This window comes from Setaria viridis, chromosome 5, assembly GCF_005286985.2.
Source record: "Setaria viridis chromosome 5, Setaria_viridis_v4.0, whole genome shotgun sequence".
Lineage (NCBI taxonomy): Eukaryota > Viridiplantae > Streptophyta > Magnoliopsida > Poales > Poaceae > Setaria > Setaria viridis.
The window spans coordinates 39,293,599-39,310,733 of NC_048267.2; the positions used below are offsets into that span (position 1 = coordinate 39,293,599).

Here is a 17,135-nt window from a genome sequence, read left to right on the forward strand (position 1 = left end):
TGACATGGCACTGATATAGATAACAAGCTATCTCCATTGCAAGAAGATAAGCTTTTTTGTTACAACAAGCTGTCTCCATTGCAAGAGGATAAATTTTTACATGTGATGAGGTCGGATCTCGAAGGGGGCTCTCTCAACTGAATGTTATCAGGAGAGCTCTTTCTTTATCTTTTTTTTTGCGAGTACAAGAGAGTTCTTTGGTAGCATCTATGACATAGGATGTTTAGATACTAATTAGGAGTATTAAACATAGTTTAATTACAAAACTAATTGTACAAATGGAGTCTAATTCGCGAGACGAATCTATTAAGCCTAATTAATCCATGATTTGACAAATGGTGCTACAGTAACCATTTGCTAATGATGGATTAATTAGCCTTAATAGATTCGTCTCGTGAATTAGACTCCATATGTGCAATTAGTTTTGTAATTAGCTCCTCCTAATTAGCATCCGAACATCCGATATGATCCTGCTAAAGTTTAGCACCTCGTATCAAACATCCTCTTAGTAAGGCCGAAGCTTGACTGACAAAGCTGGGGCCAATCTAAGGAAATGTGGATTAAATATTAGTCTACAGTGCCGTTTTTACTGTTTATTTAGTGGAGAATTAGCTTAGGCAGGGGGCCGTGGCCCTCTATGGCCATAACGTAGCTCGGCCATAGTAGGTTGTAGGTTTAATGCAATGAAGAATAAGTCACACTCTCTCTCACACACACTTCTCAATGCTACTCACTTTCCATCTAGCTTGTAGAAGTAGCTACTAGGTGAATTTTTTTTTTGCGACGACCAGTATCATTTCACGTTCTCTTCCAGCTGGGATAAGAATATGATGTGGCTAAAAAGCTTCGCTGAAGCTAAAGCCGACGGAGATGCCCCAGCGCAATCTGCCAACGTGAAAAAGGTTCAGATCACTTGGTACTACAGAGGACAAGCGCCTTTGCGCTTTCACTGTATCGTTTGCGCCCGTTTCAAACGAAAGCGTATTGCTCGTGCTCCTTCGATCATTGCTGCTGTCCACGTTGGGGCCGGGCGCGGGGCGCCGTCGTCATCCGCGGGTCTCATCCTGGCAGCTGCATTGAGCCATTGACCACCCCCCCCCCCCTCTCGCATGGGACGGCCCCACCTGTCTGCCGTGCCGCCGAACGCCCGTCGCCGCTGGGGCCCGGCCTACCCACCCATACCCACCCCACCGCGCGTCACGGCGTAACGCGCGGCGCGGCCCGTCCGTCCCCTCCGTGTCCTGTCCGCATGCGCCCCCGCCCGCCGCCCGTAGTTTCTTTCCGCCGCGACTCGCGGCGCCCGCTCGTGGCCGGTGCGCGCGCGCGTCCGCAACCGCCGCTACCGTCTTCCCACTCCCAACCCAAATAGTCCTCCTGCCACTTTCGGACTTTCCCCATCCCTGTCTGGCACTCCTGACCATCCCCCCTCCCCTCTGCAGCCTCTGCTCTGCTCTGCACTCTCCCCGCCGTCCTGCGGCCTTCGCTTCACCTTCACCTGCTGCCGCCCGTCGCCAACCTCACCGCTGCCACCCCTCACAGTCCCGCGAAAGGACGCGTGTCCGAGCTAGGCTGGCGGCACCTCGGTTCCCGCATCGGCGCCAACCGGGTGCCTGCCTAACCGGCCGATTTCCTTCCTTGCGTAGCTCCATTCCATTCCACTGCACAAATAGCGCGCGGCTTTCCCGATTCGCGTCCCCGTGGCCCCCTCTTCCGAGATCTTTGCCACTTCGCGCGTCGTCCTGTAGCTACCGGGGGTGATGGAGTGGGGGGACAGGGCCAAGGCCTCCGCCGTGGCGGCGGCGGCGGCGGCGGCCGACGAGAGGGCCGGAGGTGGTGGGGAAGGGCTCGGCGGGTACGTCAAGGTGATGACCGACGAGCAGATGGAGGTGCTCCGCAAGCAGATCTCCATCTACGCCACCATCTGCGAGCAGCTCGTCGAGATGCACCGCACCCTCACCGAGCACCAGGACTCCATTGCAGGTCGGTCGCCGCACTTGCCGCCGAGACAATTGCTACTCTCTAGTCTCGCTGCTCTTTGTTCATTGTTTGTTCTTGCAGCATTATGGAAGTGCAAAATCGGGGGATTACTTTTGCTTTGGTGCTTGCATTGTCATCACTTGCTCTTAATGCCGCACCCTTTGCTTGTTTATGAATAGAGCAAGTTCATGTGTTAGAAGCTGCTTTAACTAGTTATACGAAATTCGTAGCGATTAAATCTTATTTCATTGCACTAACTCTTTCAAGACACAACGGTATTAGTTGTTATTACTCCATGAGAGAGGCCTCATTCATTGCTCTTGCTCTTCTGTTCAATTTATGTTCAGTATTACAGCCTGCTTTCTCCAATTGGTAAAGTCAGTTCGTTTTCACTCTGTTCATGCTAATCGATGCATACTTGTGGCTTTGTCTCTCTGTTCTGCTTTGCTACCGTCCTGGTACTGTCTTAGGAATGGTAATACTACACATTACTATAGTAGTAAGAATTTAGTTTATCATGCGTTATTTTCTGTCATTAACTGTACTGCCATCTGTTAGGTTTGTTATTCGCATGAGATACTACATAATCCTTGTAAAGTATTTGCTATTCACATGGGATACTACATAATACTTGCAAAGTATCTTGATAGTGGAATTGTAATGATCATCCCCTTGACTGGTCTAATGAACCAGTTTAGAAATGTGTGTAGGGCCAGTACAGGCACTGCATTGTTTCTATGCAGAAAAGTTGGGGGCACTGCAGTACTCACAGAAACCAGAACTTGCAGTTAGAATTCCATTTTGGAGCTTGTAGTCTTGTCAAACCGATGCCAAAATTTCCCAAATCTTGATCCAATCACCACAGGATTTACCACACTTCTTGTTCCTGAACTTTATTCTGTGTTTTTTTTAAAAAAATGTTTATTGCTTGCAACGTGAACTTACAAAACAAAAGAAAGCACCACATCAATTTGATGCCTGTGTAGGTACTTGAAGATAGGTCGAAAGTGCCAGTGCATTAATTTGATGTCTTATAGGAAGTTGACAATAGGTTCAGTAAATACCAAACAGTGGAAATCCGGTTATTTATTTATTACCTTAGTTGCATATATTTGATTAATTGCTCTAGGTCGTATTCCATGGCTGCGGATGATTGTTATTTCTGCTAACATGTAAAATTTGCCTGTAGATCAATTTCGTATGTTCAATCATTTACTTCCCCTATAAAAATAACAATTAGCTATCAAGACATGATTGTCATGTAGGGCCAACTAATTACTATTTTGTGTCATGTGCACCCTAATTATTCCGCAAGCGACATTCAGGGAGCTCATAACTTGTCAACGTGTCTTTCATTGGTTCAAAATACTTAGTTTTATTATGTACTTGCAATTATTTTATTACTTATAACCATCTGATATCACTTATTTAAAATTTGCCAAACCTGTCCATGCTGCTTCAATTAACTACATTTCTTTTTCATGACTTTTGCGTAACCTTTCTACTTGGCGGTTTAAATGAAGTCATTAATTTTTTTTATGTTCTGATGATTCAACCTAATTACATGATGGTCTTAACTGTAGCCAGGTAATATTCTCCTTATATATTAGATAATCTTCAAAACAGATTTTACTAAATCTGCCCGTTCCCCTCTACAAATCTGTTTTATTGTTCTTTTCTAACGTATGTTGTCGACGCAATATATGGTTGTTTCTTCTTTTTTTCTGGTCAACTGAAGTTTGGTTTCTTCGTTAGGAATGAGGTTCAGTAATCTGTACTGTGATCCTCTAATTATTCCTGGAGGTCACAAGATCACAGCAAGGCAACGATGGCAACCAACACCGATGCAACTGCAGATCCTTGAAAACATATTTGACCAAGGCAATGGAACACCAAGCAAGCAAAAGATAAAGGAGATAACAGCAGAGCTATCACACCATGGCCAGATCTCAGAGACAAACGTGTACAACTGGTTTCAGAACAGACGGGCACGGTCGAAGCGGAAGCAGGCTGCTGCTTTACCTAATAACGCCGAATCTGAAGCTGAGGTGGACGAGGACGCCCTAACGGACAAGAAACCAAAGTCAGATAGGCCACTCCATGAGAACAAGGCTATGACTATGAGCATTCACAATGCTGAGAGGATCTCAGGGATGCACCACTTTGATGCATCAGATCATGATCAAATCGGAGGCATGATGTATGGATCCAGTGACAACGGCATGAGATCGTCTGGCAATCCTGGCCAGATGTCCTTCTACGAGAACATCATGTCGAATCCAAGTACCTCCTCTGCAACCAGCGTCGTTACTTCATTGATTAGGCAACACAAAATAGCAAAGAATTTACTGAAGCTGATGCTGGTTGATCTTTGCAGGAATCGACCATTTCCCGGGGAAGGTGGAGAGCTCCCGGAGCTTCTCCCATCTCCAGCACGGAGAAGGCTTCGACATGTTTGGATGACATCTCCCAGCGCCCGAGTTACCTTGTAAAAAGTGATTGTTGACAGCATGCGCTCAAATTTGCTGACATGAAAGATCATCCAGAGTGACTAAATGTTGCTTGCCATGGTCTGGTTAACCACCCTAGATGGAAGCTAGCTGTGCTGGAATCTACTTGTTGGAATAGGTGTAAGAAGTTGATATATATAGTATTTGCCCGTAGTCTATCATACGCTCAATTATTTTCATGTAATCTTCCACGTTTGCAAATTCAGCATGAGACTGTCGTCTGCAGCAGCTTCTTGTGGTCCAACCGTCGTGGGTGTGAAACCATGCCGTGCTTGCCTTTTGCTCTACTTAAGCCTTGTTTGTTACTCTTGCTAAAGTTTAGCAGCTAAAATTTGCTAAAGTTTAGCAGCTAAAATTTGCTAAACTTTAGTTGCTAAACTTTAGCAAAAGCTGTTTGGATACTCTTGCTAAAAGGCATTTAATGAGCTGTAAAAAGACCTATCTACCCTTATTAATGGTACGCAGGAGGGGAGAGATAAGCAATAAATAAGGGGTATAGGTTGTCCAACCCACCTTTTAGCAAGTTTTAGCAGCCAAAAACTTGCTAAAGTGGTAAACTTTAGCAACTCAACTTTAACAAGTTTTAGCAAGGATGTTTAGCAGTTTAGCAGCTAAAGCTAAAGTTTAGCAAGGTGGAACCAAACACCCCCTTAAAATCACAAAAATGTGGACGCTGGCTACCTACAAAGCTATACAAATCATTGTCACTCATCAGGTGTCTACAAAACCATCTCCAACGCGGCCGGCGCCGGCACCGCCACCCCCTACCGGGGAGCCACCGTGCCGGAGGGGATGCCGCTGTCGACCTGGCCGCTGCCGGACATATGCGAGGACACGTAGAGGGCCCCCGTGGGTGTCGAAGACGACGACATGGTCTTGGTCAGCAAGCCCGACCCCGTGGTCTCGGACAGCGCGTCCTCTCCCTCGGGCAGCATGCCCCGGATGGTCTCCAGCTCTCGGACGATGTCGGCCATGTAGGGCCTCGCCTCGGTCTCGTCCCGGCAGCACTTGATCGCCAGGGAGAGGAACCTCGTGACGCACTCCGGAGGGTACGAGGGCATCCGGCTGTCGATGATCCTCGAGATGTCGCCTGATTGGTAAGCCATGTTTACCTGCAGCAAAAGCGAATCATTTGAGTTTTCATTCATCTGTTTGAATCCAAATACAATGAATAAAGGAGCTCTGTGTAGCAAAGAATTTGTAGCTAGTTTAATTTATTTGAGATAAGCAAATCCATGTTGAGGTATCTCTATTCGATATGTTACCAACCAATTTCAAATAATTCCAAACTTAAATGTAGCGCATTACAGTATTTAATTTGAAGCACCTAAAATATATCTATGAATGATATTTAACGGATATTCGGATGAGATTAAATGGTTCAGCTTGTTCCATAATTATCAGTGCTGCAGCCTGCAGGCACTTCGAATAATACTATGTGTTTCAGTATCTCAATACTTCAAATCCTGTATTTCATCTGTACATGGGGTAATTAGATCCACAGTAAGGGCTGTGCTGAGAACAACTTTACCTCTCTAACAATGTTTTTACCATGCTGGATTGGCCTCATTCCAGTCAATAGTTCAAGAAGTACAACGCCAAGGCTATACACATCACTTCTTTCTGTCAGTTTATGAGTTAGGAAATATTCTGGATCGAGGTAGCCCTGTCAAAAGAAAAAAAGAATAGTTGTCATCACCTAAACTTCCACACCTTAAGTTAATAGGTGGTCCATGTTTCGTATTGTCTGATATGAAACAGCAAAAGGTAATGCCACTTACCGGGGTGCCCTTTACAACAGTAGAGATATGAGCTGGCAGAGTCCCTTCGACATCGGGCACTGGAGCAAGCCTTGAAAGACCAAAGTCAGCCACCTTCGCTACAAACTTGGAGTCCAGAAGAATGTTGCTGGCCTTAACATCACGGTGATATATAGGAGGATTTGCCTCAGTGTGTAGGTATAGAATTCCTTTTGCAGCACCAAGCGCGATGTGCACCCTCCGACCAAAGGTCAGAGGTCTTTCAGTCTTAGCTGTGAAAACGTCGAACAAGATTACATGCCCCATCCAACACAAGATCAAAGAACTAGGAACTTTTAATTTGTTAATGCTAAATTAAAAACTTCAAATACAAACATGCATGCAGTACTGATAATGCGCACCAAACATAACTTCTATGAAATGGACAGGATCATGGATATTACTGAATGTGGAAGTCCATGGTGGTCATATGGAAAATAAAGGAAATATCTAAACGCTTCCAACTTACCAGAAAGATGATCACGTAGGGTACCATTGGGCATGAACTCATACACCAGCATCTGGAAAACATAATTCCCTATGAGCGGAAAGTATTGCAGAAGTACTCTTACATATATGGGGACCTCGATAAATTTAATTACCATGACTACCAAGACTTTCCTCAAATTTTTACACAATGTAGAGGGCTGTGGGGAAAATTTTCAACAATCTAATTGCATATAGATATTTCAAAAGATAGGGAGACACCTGCTCGTCTTCTTCATCACAATAGCCAACAAGAGAGACCAAATTACGATGATGCAATCTTGACAGCAACTCTATTTCTGTGCAGAACTCCTTTGAGCCTTGCAGAGAATCTTCATGTGCACGCTTGATTGCCACAGCTGTTCCATCAACTAAAGTTCCTTTATAAACTTTTCCATAACCTCCTTGACCAACTTGAGCTGAAATATTGAAATCGCTTGTTGCTCCAGCCATTTCTTCAAATGTGAAGCATTTCACGCCATCAACCTTGATAGAAAACCTTGAAAGTACTGCCAAATAATATGCATCTTTAGATCCTGTGATCAGTTTTGAAGAATTGATCCTGCTATTTGAACGAACCTAATATCTACCGTAAGGCTAAATTTTACGCACTACAGAGATGAGACATTTTAAATATTTTATTAATGTTCCGAAGTCCTAATATGATCGTTTGAATGAGGTCACGAAAGCAAGACTTACAACTCAGTTCAAAGTTCCCAGATTTAGATATGCGAAAAAAGGTTTCTCCTAAATATGTTCCTATAAATATTGCTTCATAAAATTCTTTTTCATTGTAAAGCAGCAAGGATTTTAGGTTGTCAGATGGCAACATTTTCTATGCAGCACATGGAAATTTAACTTCATTTTTTTGTAAGGGGCAAAAAGGAAAATTGACTTACGTGACCGCCTTGAAACTGTTCGATGCTTTCTGCGCTTTTTCATTATAAAAACTGTAGAAACCACAGATACTGCAACGGCAGCGACAATTGTCCCTACCAAAATGCCAGCTAGTGCACTCCTTTTTAAACCTGATGACACCACAGTAGGAAATTCTGCAAAACGTAATAGCCAGTAAATTAGAGGTTTATCAAATTGGCTGTAGCATTCTTGTACAACAATGAGACATGTACTATCTTTTGTGTTGGTGAAAGAAATACAGATATAGTGTGGTACTTTTGACTAATCGTTTAGTATGATAGAACTAGGAACAAAATGATTTTTCTGCAAAGTAAGTTTCACATACCATCTGCATAGGAACCAAGCGTGAAATTGAGAAGCTCATATGGACCAAAAACATCTGACAGGGTGATCTGCCATCCAGCTAGTACCTGCCTGAGCCGCACCACCTCAGCCGTATTGAATAAAGGTGTATTATTTGGGAATAACTTTAAATGCGTATTAAGCCTTGGGCCTGTCTCCCGCATGAATCGTTCAATGTACAGCTGATAAACACGCAATTCCAGCAGAGAGGTTAAGTTTATCTCAAAAGTTTCTTTATAGGGAAGGAAGTCAAATATGCCTGGACTCTTTAGTCGAAATCCAACTCCCAGAGGCACAGCACATAAGCAAGGTATAGGGGATGCTGGATTGTATTCATAATTTTTATCCGTCGGGCAAGGAGGACACAATGTATTAACTTGTCTTCCCTCTCCAGATGGTTCTCCAATTACAGATTTAGGCTGGCAAAGATTAGCTGCCCTGGCTGCATTAGATGTCGTGCATACAGGGTTTCCATAAAGTCTGCAGAAAACGGTAATATTTTTTTTGTTGCGTCAGAAACCCAGAAGATTCGATTGAAAAGTTGAGCTTTTTTATCAGTATTCTAGGATATGTAGAACCTTAATATCTACTATACAGATCTACGTCAGCAGTGGCTTGACGACAGGTAAGACTACTAATTAGCAAATTCATCAGAGCTTTTGCGATGAAATTTTATATTCCAACAAACCATACAGTTGAACATAGTACAGGAGTGTAAACTAGAGGAACTATCTCCATGGTGAATAAACTTACAGCAAAGTGACAGCTTCTGGAGGCTCAAATGCAGCTGGAATAGTGTCAAGGGAGTTATTTTGGAAGTCCCTGCATTATTTGAATGCTATCTTACACAAAAGCATATCTCAGGAAGTATTAAGAGAGAACGTATGTGAAGATGGTCATACAGAATAAGTGTTCTATTTCCCGTAAAAGTAATGTTGCTCCAAATTGTCGGTGGAACAGAACCATTTAAGAGGTTCCCATTGACTGACCTGTAAAATGGCATTTTTAGATAATACGGTATAAGAATAGTGCTGGCCGGCACATTATTACTTGAAAAGTTTGATCACTTAAAGTTTGACAGGGAAAGGACTTTTTTCAATAGCAGGATATTTGCGGTACATAAATGTCTCTTCTAAGTTAAATAGTACTTACAATAACTGAAGGTTAGGTAGCCCTGAGAAGTTTGGTGGAATGGTTCCATCAAGAAAGTTATGTGACAAATCACTGTCAAAATTTGAAATTAGCTTCGTTCTACCCAAAAAGAAAAAAGAAAGATTGTCAAAGGCTACATACATTGTAGTGATAGTTGAAGCAAGCCTATTAGTTGGTATAGATCCTTTCAATTGGTTCCAGCTAACATCCCTGAAAATACATGCCGAAATTAGTGCCAATATATTTGAAATAGTATCCTGGATTACTAATTGAGTGGCATCCTTTCATTCTAGTGTGAAGATAATCACTAAAGGCATTTAAGAAATAGTATTGATAAAATAACTGTTTCACAAAGGCAGTGACAAGCTGATGTAAAAGGATAGTATATGATTGTAAGATGTCTAACAACTGAAAGGAAACACATCATTTTAATCTGGACTTACAAGTAGCCAAATTTGGGTATGCCACTCATGTCGGGAACAGCTCCTTGCAAACTGCAGTTCCTAAGACTCCTGATAACATGGAAAAGGATGATTAACCCCACACATATTGATTTGAATTTAAAAATAATGCTGACCGAGTGCTGCTTGTCCTTCTTAAATGAAGATAATGAAGTAAATTGCTGTTTTTAGTTATCAGTAAGAATGATCTCCACAGTCCACACAGCGAAGGAAGAGTTCTTAAAGAGAGTTGATGTAAAGATTTCCAGACAAATGGACCAACAGCATTCAACTATTTGGCTGTTATGACTTGTAATAATAGAGAATACCATGCAAAAAGTAGTTTTAGTTGCATAAAAAGAATTTTTTTATTACGTATGTGATGCACTGGACTTACTATACTGGCTACCTCAACTAAAAGCATAAGCTGTTTAGGAAATATAAACATTTTACTCATAATATTCTTATTTTTCTGCTAGTCTTTTAATCACCGGTGCATACATTTCTAACAAAGTTTTTTTCTCATTGAAAGTTATTAGAGCTCTTTACTTCTTAAAATTTTCTTTTGCACTCATATACCTCAAATCCTAAGAAGAGAAAACTTGACGGAAAAGGGGTTACACTCACAGCTTTAGAAGTGTTCGTATGTTGCTGTATTCAGCAGGGATAGAGCTTCCACTGAAGTTGTTGTTATCAGCCTGACTATAGTAGAAAGATAGATATATGAGAAATGATTGTCATATATATTGAAAAAAATGTCTATTCTCAACAGAATAAGCAAGCATTTTCAAAGAGAAAGGTTTGTGCTAGTTGTTTAAAACATTAGAAAGTTAAAAGCCCGTTATACATTTCACTAATATGTAATAAAATTTACAAAAGGAAGTGAAGCATGCTCAAGAAATTGGTTTTATTACTTAAACTTCTTAAACATTCAGAACTAAAAGAGAGTGATCATCTGTCAACGTCATGCTACAATAAGCTAGTACAAATTCTCTGAAAGAAACTGGAAGCCATTATTGTGCTTCACTTTCTATATAAAATCTTATTCGAGTACAGAAAAATGTACTTACAGTATCTCCAAACTTTGTGCTTCCGCTAATTTTGGGGGAAGAGGCCCAGATAAATTATTGTTGTCAACAAGACTACAAGTTCACAGTACAAGAACGTATTAACTGCACAACTCATCTGCAACTTGCATAACAAAAGAAAACAAACAGAGAAAAAGTAGATATCCACTTACAGATGAAGGAGTGAAGGCAATTTAGACAGCTCAGATGGGATTTGCCCACTTAGTGAGTTATTGTTCATGTGACTAAAGGTAATAATGGAACCATAATCAGTACTAATTTTACAATCGAGAAGTGTCATTGATGGGCTGAAAAATAAAGATACTCTACACTTACAAATGCTTTATGCTTGTTAAATTAGCAAATGATTTCGGTATGGGGCCTGATATTTTGTTCTCATCTATTTGTAATCTGTTTAAGTTCACCAGATAGCCGATCTCATCAGGTAAAGAACCAGATAGCTGATTACCATTCAAAGTTCTGCAAGATTGTGGTAGCAACAGTTAGCATTGTTCGTATATAAAGAAATGGTATAGGGAACTTTGCTTAGAGAGGAGAACTTACATGAGCTTCAGCATTGTGATGTTTCCAACTTCTTTGGGGATGTTACCAGTTAAATTGTTCCACATGAAGTCCCTTGAAAAGAACAATTTATACAAGTTAGTAAACATAATGGAACAGGTTCTAACCATGAAAATAAACAGTTAAAATAGATGAAGTCAGGACACCTTTCTATGATATCTTTTGCAAGTTTCAATTTAATCAGAGACTTAGGGATTTGCTTTATAGTTAATTAATTGTATAATTTATAAAGCATGAAGTAGATCCGTAAAGGTACACTTTTTTATGATATGCTTGAAAATGCTCAAATCAGTTTGCACTAAGTAGCATCAATGGTCTGTTAAAATAGTACTTACAATGTTTTAAGCTGGGATAGAAGGCCGACCTCTGGTGCCAAAGTTCCGGAAAGATTCATCTTAAACAACTGTCTACAAGAGTCAAAAGTATCCATTGTTACAATTAAATGTTACACTCTATATGGAAAATGACAGAAATAAATAATAAATATATATTAGGATGTCTCCCTTTGTTTGAAATTAGTAAGCATATTAGGATTTAAAATTTCAAATAATAATTTTAACCAACAATTAGTCAAAAAATATTATAAGCATGCTTAGTTATAAATACGGATTCATATTTCATAGAACTTTTAATATGATGTTGATTCTTTTTAGCAATTGATGGTAGATTGTAAGAAAGTTTAGTCAAAGTATATCTCTAAAGACTTTTTAAAATCCTAAAACCGCTACTAAAAACAAAAGGAAGGAGTAAGATAGAGTCTAGCAACAGAACCATTGTGGATGTTATAAATATAGTGTGGAAAAAAATCATCATACATTTCTACTATATGAAGATATGAATCACTTGGTATCTTGTCACAGAAGATTCCTGTCCAAAGGGATGTGCATGGATCCCCACGGCCCCAATTCTTAAGTTTATTAGAAGGATCAATCAAACTGTTTCTAATTGCCTTGAGAGCGTTCACTGCAAATATAAGAGAGACAATATTCAGAAGCAGTTCAACAGATCAACGGGGGTATCAGAGTAGTGCACAATATTGTTACTGTCTGAACCAGACACCCCTGATCAAGAAACAGAATGAGAATGCATACACAATTCAAGAGATGTCAACAAGAATCAGTCCCTAGTTATACCTACTACCTACTTGAATATAATGTGTATAACAAAGAGGTCACGTTTCTGATCACGTCTTGTCTGTGAAGTGCTTTTGATTAGTTCATGATTATAACTGGTTACTTGCGCAACAATAATGGGTACTCCCTCTATCCCAGAATATAGCTACTTCTGGAGTTTTTCAGACAGATTAAGGATGCAGATTAAAATTCTATATTGCCCCTAATTAGAATAATTATACATTTCCTATTCAAACAGGCTTGCATGCATATCTGCATGCCATAATTTATTTGCATGCATGGAGGGCATTTTAGACCTCTTATGCCAAATAAGCTACTTGTGAACTTAAAAATAGTTATATCATGGGATAAAATTTGAATGCTAGAAGTAGCTATATTCTGGGATGGAGGTAGTACAACACTTGATTACATATACATAGTAGATGTGGACTGTGCGCAATTAACCAACGGAACCAGAAGCGAAAACGAGTTATTCAAAGGTTTCAGTTAATTCGAACTGTGCAACGGAAGGATTGACAGTGAATCTACACAAAATAGGGCCTGCTTGAATCAAAGCTTCATGTCAACTTCCAGTTTAATCGTAATTGATAGTGCGTCTCTCATTTCTTTCTGGCACAAACAATCTTCGACGATGTGACTCAAAGCTCTGACGGAAAGAAAGCAAAGACAGCAGAAGATTACCTTCAGTAGGGTCAGTTGTCTGTCCCCTTGCAACATCCACACAGCCAGCGCACAGAAGGAGGAGGATCACTGCGTGCAGGATGCCTCCAAGGTTACCCATTTCTGAACAAGAGATCTATCAGCAGCCACTTGTCAAGTTGTCATCCCTGCAAGAGCATAACCGCTAACAATCTCAGACCATCCTAACCATGGAAAGAAACAAATGGTCAGGGCCTATGGGGAGCAATATGCAATGACCGGCGAGCCCAAAATGGAGGTGTTTATCCACAATAAGGTGTGAAAGCATGCCAGTTGCCCCCAGATTCTCAACGGCCTTTTTTTTAGGGCGATTCTCAACGGCCTTTCTGACCTAACACCGGTCCGCTGTTCATACCAACAGCCCCGGGAGAAAATATGGCCCGGAGCGAATACTTGCTTTTGTTGACTAGAGAAAAGTAAGCAGGGTTAAACATGTTGCTTAAGCTCCACAGCAGGTGGTAGAAAGGACAGCAACGCCACCTAGAGAAATTAGGACCTGCCAACCGAATTACCGGATTTTACTCGCACTGTACGTAATAGTACTACCTAGATATTTTGAATCGTAAGAATCTGTCTCTTTTTCCTTTACAGAAAAGCAAAGCTTCGATAATTCGATGGCGGTATGGGAAAGGGAAAGGAACTAAGGAAGAGAAGCGAGAATGATCGAGTAACCAAGGAAAACAAGGTGTAGCGAAATCGCAACCGAAGAAGAGAAACCAAGTGAGTAGAACTCACTAGCAGAAGCAGAACCCCAGGAAGGAATCCTTGGACGGACGGAGCTGCACGAGAAGGGACAACCGGACAAGGTGACGCCGCAAGCTCCAAGAAACCTGCCGGCCTTGGAGTTGGAGCTACGGCCGGCAATCCTGGACTCCCCGACGAACCCACCAGCGCCTCGATCAGGCTCCAGCAGCAGTCTCAGCAATCGCTGGGCACGAGAGAAGAAGGGCTCGAGGGCAGGCCAGCGAGGGAGCAAACCGCGAGGACGCGCTCGCCTCCTTCCTTCCTTCCCCTCCGCGCTCCGCCGCAGCGAACAGATACTATCCAAAGCCGAACAGGAAACCGCTGCAGCGATCGCCCGTTTTTCAATAGTGCAAGTGGGCTCCTGATCCTCCGCGCTGTTTCCTCCTCCCTCCCTCCCTCCCTCCTCCGCGCCGGTGGTGACGAGCACAGGTGAAGCCGAGGCAAGTGGGTTGTTGGGTTGGCACTTGGCAGCTCGGAACAGGGGCTCATTGGTTAACGGCGGCGCCCGGGCGTTTTATATCGTGCACGGCTCCGCACCGTACGGGCTACCACGAGTCCGGACCTGCCCCCACCCGCTACAGGTGGGAACGAGCCGCGCGCGTGCGCTCGCCGCGGCTCAGGCCAGTGGTCCGTCAACCGCAGGCGACCGCTTCCCCCAACCAGAAAAGATGCAGGAGAAGGTGGTGGCGCATTTTCTCTCTACGCTTTCGCGGTGCTGACAGTTTCTTCGCTCCCGTCCTCACCTCCGGCGTGCTCGAGTCGACGTTAATGCTCCTCCGGCGTGCTCGACTCGACGTTAATGCTCGACTCGGGTGGGGATGGTTTGCTGGTTGGTGGTGGCTTGTATTGTAATATTGTGAGATGCTGGTTTGGCCGCTGCTTTTCTGGTTCTGGACTCCGTAGTAGACGCTGAGGGGACTAGACGACTAGTGATGCTTCCAGCTACCGGATTTTTGTACGACCTCTTGATGAAATGGGTCACAAAAATAGCATAATGTATACTATATACTACTAGTACATTATCGTGCACGTCGTTTTCGATGATTCTATAATCTGTATAGTAGGGACCCAGATGGATCTCTTCTTCTGATGGAAATAGGAAAGGAGTACTCACTCTAGTATTTGTTATTCTATATTTTCTCTCGCGCTGCGTCCGAGTCACTCCGAGCGTTCTCCAATGGATACAAAGATCACCTTTTTCTTAGGAGTATCTTATGGGAAAAATAACAGGAGAAGGGTGTTGCCGTTCAAGATCAGGAACACTATATATAGGACAAGTGTAAAATAACGGCAGCCACAATCATGCCGCATAAACTGATTTTGCTACCTTTTGTTCCTACGTAACTTTACAGACATATTCCAGAAAGAGGACAAATGGTCTGCACTCTGCACACGCGTCCTTCAGTCCTCTGCTTCAGTTAGCCTATGCACAGACAGACGTCACACAAGTCCCTGCTCCGAAACCGAAAGACACATCCGAGTGAAAAAGGAGCTGTGTTTCAGCTGCCCGTGCTTGTACTGTAAATAGGCTCTACCGTACAGGCATTGCTGAGTCCGAACCCGTTTGAGGCACCATCATGAAGAACTGATCTTGTCCATCACCCCAGCGTCACTCGCCCTTGATGATTTCGTTATCACAAATTAAGTGAACCGGTCCTGAACAAAGTGAACTCGACCTACTCATACGATTTGAAGTGGCACGCATTGCAGTAGGTATGTGCATCCGATCCGTACGGTACGCAAAGTGGTTGCATGGCCACAGAGCAGTTCATTAGCAGCCTCCTAATCGAAAATTAAAAAGCCCGGTCAGCGGGCCAACAAAGTCAGCGAGGCTGTGTGACAAGGAGCGCGGGAAGATATATTGTCGGCGACACTGTTCGCCTTCTTCCTTTCCGTCGGAACCCGTATCGGCGAGTTGTTTTTCTTGGTTGGTACGGCGACGTTGATCGGTCAATGACAAGGACACTTCCACGGAGAGAAAGGTTATACTAGTTCATGGTGGACTACTTGCTCTGAGCATTTTTAGGAGCAATGGCCTTGACGTCCGGAGTGTCCAGGAACAGTGTGACAGCACAGTGACGCGCAGCTGAGGCTCTCGGGCAAGTCCCGGCCCGGCGTCCTGCAAACTCCTAGAACATGGGGCTCTTGCAAGCAGAATTCCCAAAGAAGTCGTGCTTCGTAAATGAGCTTACGATTACATGGATCCCGTCCTAGACTCCCAGCTGGTGGTGCAGATATATCATCATCTGTGACATCTAAAACTGAAGCTCCAATTGTTTGTTTCTCGGAAGCCATTGAATTGCCGATTTGACAGCAAGGACGAGGGAGGAAATCAAAGAAGAAGTCAGTCAGGCCGCCATCACGAGTGCACGACCAGTAGTAATCCAACGTTAATTGAGCACGGAAGATGCGTACGTGCGCGCCCCGCAGCCGCTTGCTTCTGATGATGGTCCAGGTTTGGTTAGCTTGCCTCAACCGCTTCTGATCTGCTTCAGGGAAGACATGCCAAGATCTGAACGCACGCCTCGTTCCAGCAGAATTCCGATGATTTCCGTTTTCAACTGCCGAGATCCGAGGCACAGCATCGTCTCTGATCCACCGGGGAGCCAAAAGGAAGGATAAAAATGGACAAGTTTTGGTTGCTTTTACCTTTGCTCTGCTTTTGCTTCATCAGACTCGTCAATCGATAGCTTCTAGTTGACGACGCCTGGAGTACGGACTCGTTGTCCGGTACTGACACGCAGACAAATCCCATCGAGACAACGGCGCGGACCGCGGATGATGAGCTAGCTGACAAACAAGGCCACGAGGGCCTACAAGTCTCAATCTGACCCGTTCTTTTTTGCTTTAATTTAGTATTTTCGTTTTTTCCGAAAATTGGTAAAAATTAGTGAAATTTAATTTAGAAAACATGCATTGCGTAATATTGCATCCATTCAACAGCACACAGGTTGTCACATAGTAATCTTATTAGGAGGAGAACGTCAAGTCAGCGAGGCGATTCGTAGCTTTCACCGTCGGTTGAGCGTGACCAAAGCAGAAGACGTACGTAATTCTCGTTGATCCGTCCAAGACAAGGACACCTGGACATAAAAGAGCCTTGACCGTAGGTGTCGAGTATTCAGGAACAGTGACACCGCGGTGAGTCAGTAGTACTAGACTAGGAAGACAGGGTTTGAACAGAAGCTTTCAGACACAAGATCAACAAAATCCCAGTAAACATCACGTCCTAGCTGGTGCACAGAAGTGACGCGTAAAACTGAAACGAAGGACGTGCTCCAATCCT

General features: G+C 43.1%; 2 protein-coding genes across 4 annotated transcripts; one reads left to right on the forward strand and one right to left on the reverse strand.

Annotated features, from left to right (window-relative positions):
- Window positions 1-1,293: 1,293 nt before the first annotated feature.
- On the forward strand, window positions 1,294-4,774 carry LOC117856930 (WUSCHEL-related homeobox 8). The gene is made up of 3 exons (XM_034739380.2): window positions 1,294-1,980; window positions 3,733-4,260; window positions 4,355-4,774. The coding sequence occupies exons 1-3, from the start codon at window positions 1,758-1,760 to the stop codon at window positions 4,438-4,440; spliced, it is 837 nt and encodes a 278-aa protein (XP_034595271.1). The 5' UTR covers window positions 1,294-1,757; the 3' UTR covers window positions 4,441-4,774.
- A 209-nt stretch (window positions 4,775-4,983) lies between these two features.
- LOC117856928 (probable LRR receptor-like serine/threonine-protein kinase At1g06840) lies at window positions 4,984-14,245 on the reverse strand. 3 transcript variants are annotated; one of them, XM_034739377.2, is made up of 21 exons: window positions 13,841-14,245; window positions 13,088-13,233; window positions 12,089-12,236; window positions 11,609-11,680; window positions 11,256-11,327; window positions 11,028-11,171; window positions 10,865-10,936; window positions 10,695-10,766; window positions 10,252-10,326; window positions 9,628-9,696; window positions 9,326-9,394; window positions 9,185-9,256; window positions 8,935-9,021; window positions 8,786-8,854; window positions 8,016-8,512; window positions 7,672-7,824; window positions 6,995-7,281; window positions 6,756-6,807; window positions 6,269-6,519; window positions 6,019-6,153; window positions 4,984-5,599 (listed from the first exon to the last, which is right to left on the reverse strand). In XM_034739377.2, the coding sequence occupies exons 2-21, from the start codon at window positions 13,185-13,187 to the stop codon at window positions 5,252-5,254; spliced, it is 2,844 nt and encodes a 947-aa protein (XP_034595268.1). In that variant the 5' UTR covers window positions 13,188-13,233; window positions 13,841-14,245; the 3' UTR covers window positions 4,984-5,251. The 3 variants fall into 3 exon arrangements, with proteins under 3 accessions (XP_034595268.1, XP_034595269.1, XP_034595270.1); XM_034739378.2 differs by lacking the exon at window positions 13,841-14,245 and having other exon boundaries at window positions 13,088-13,269; XM_034739379.2 differs by lacking the exons at window positions 13,088-13,233; window positions 13,841-14,245 and having other exon boundaries at window positions 11,609-11,676; window positions 12,089-12,206.
- Window positions 14,246-17,135: the final 2,890 nt, after the last annotated feature.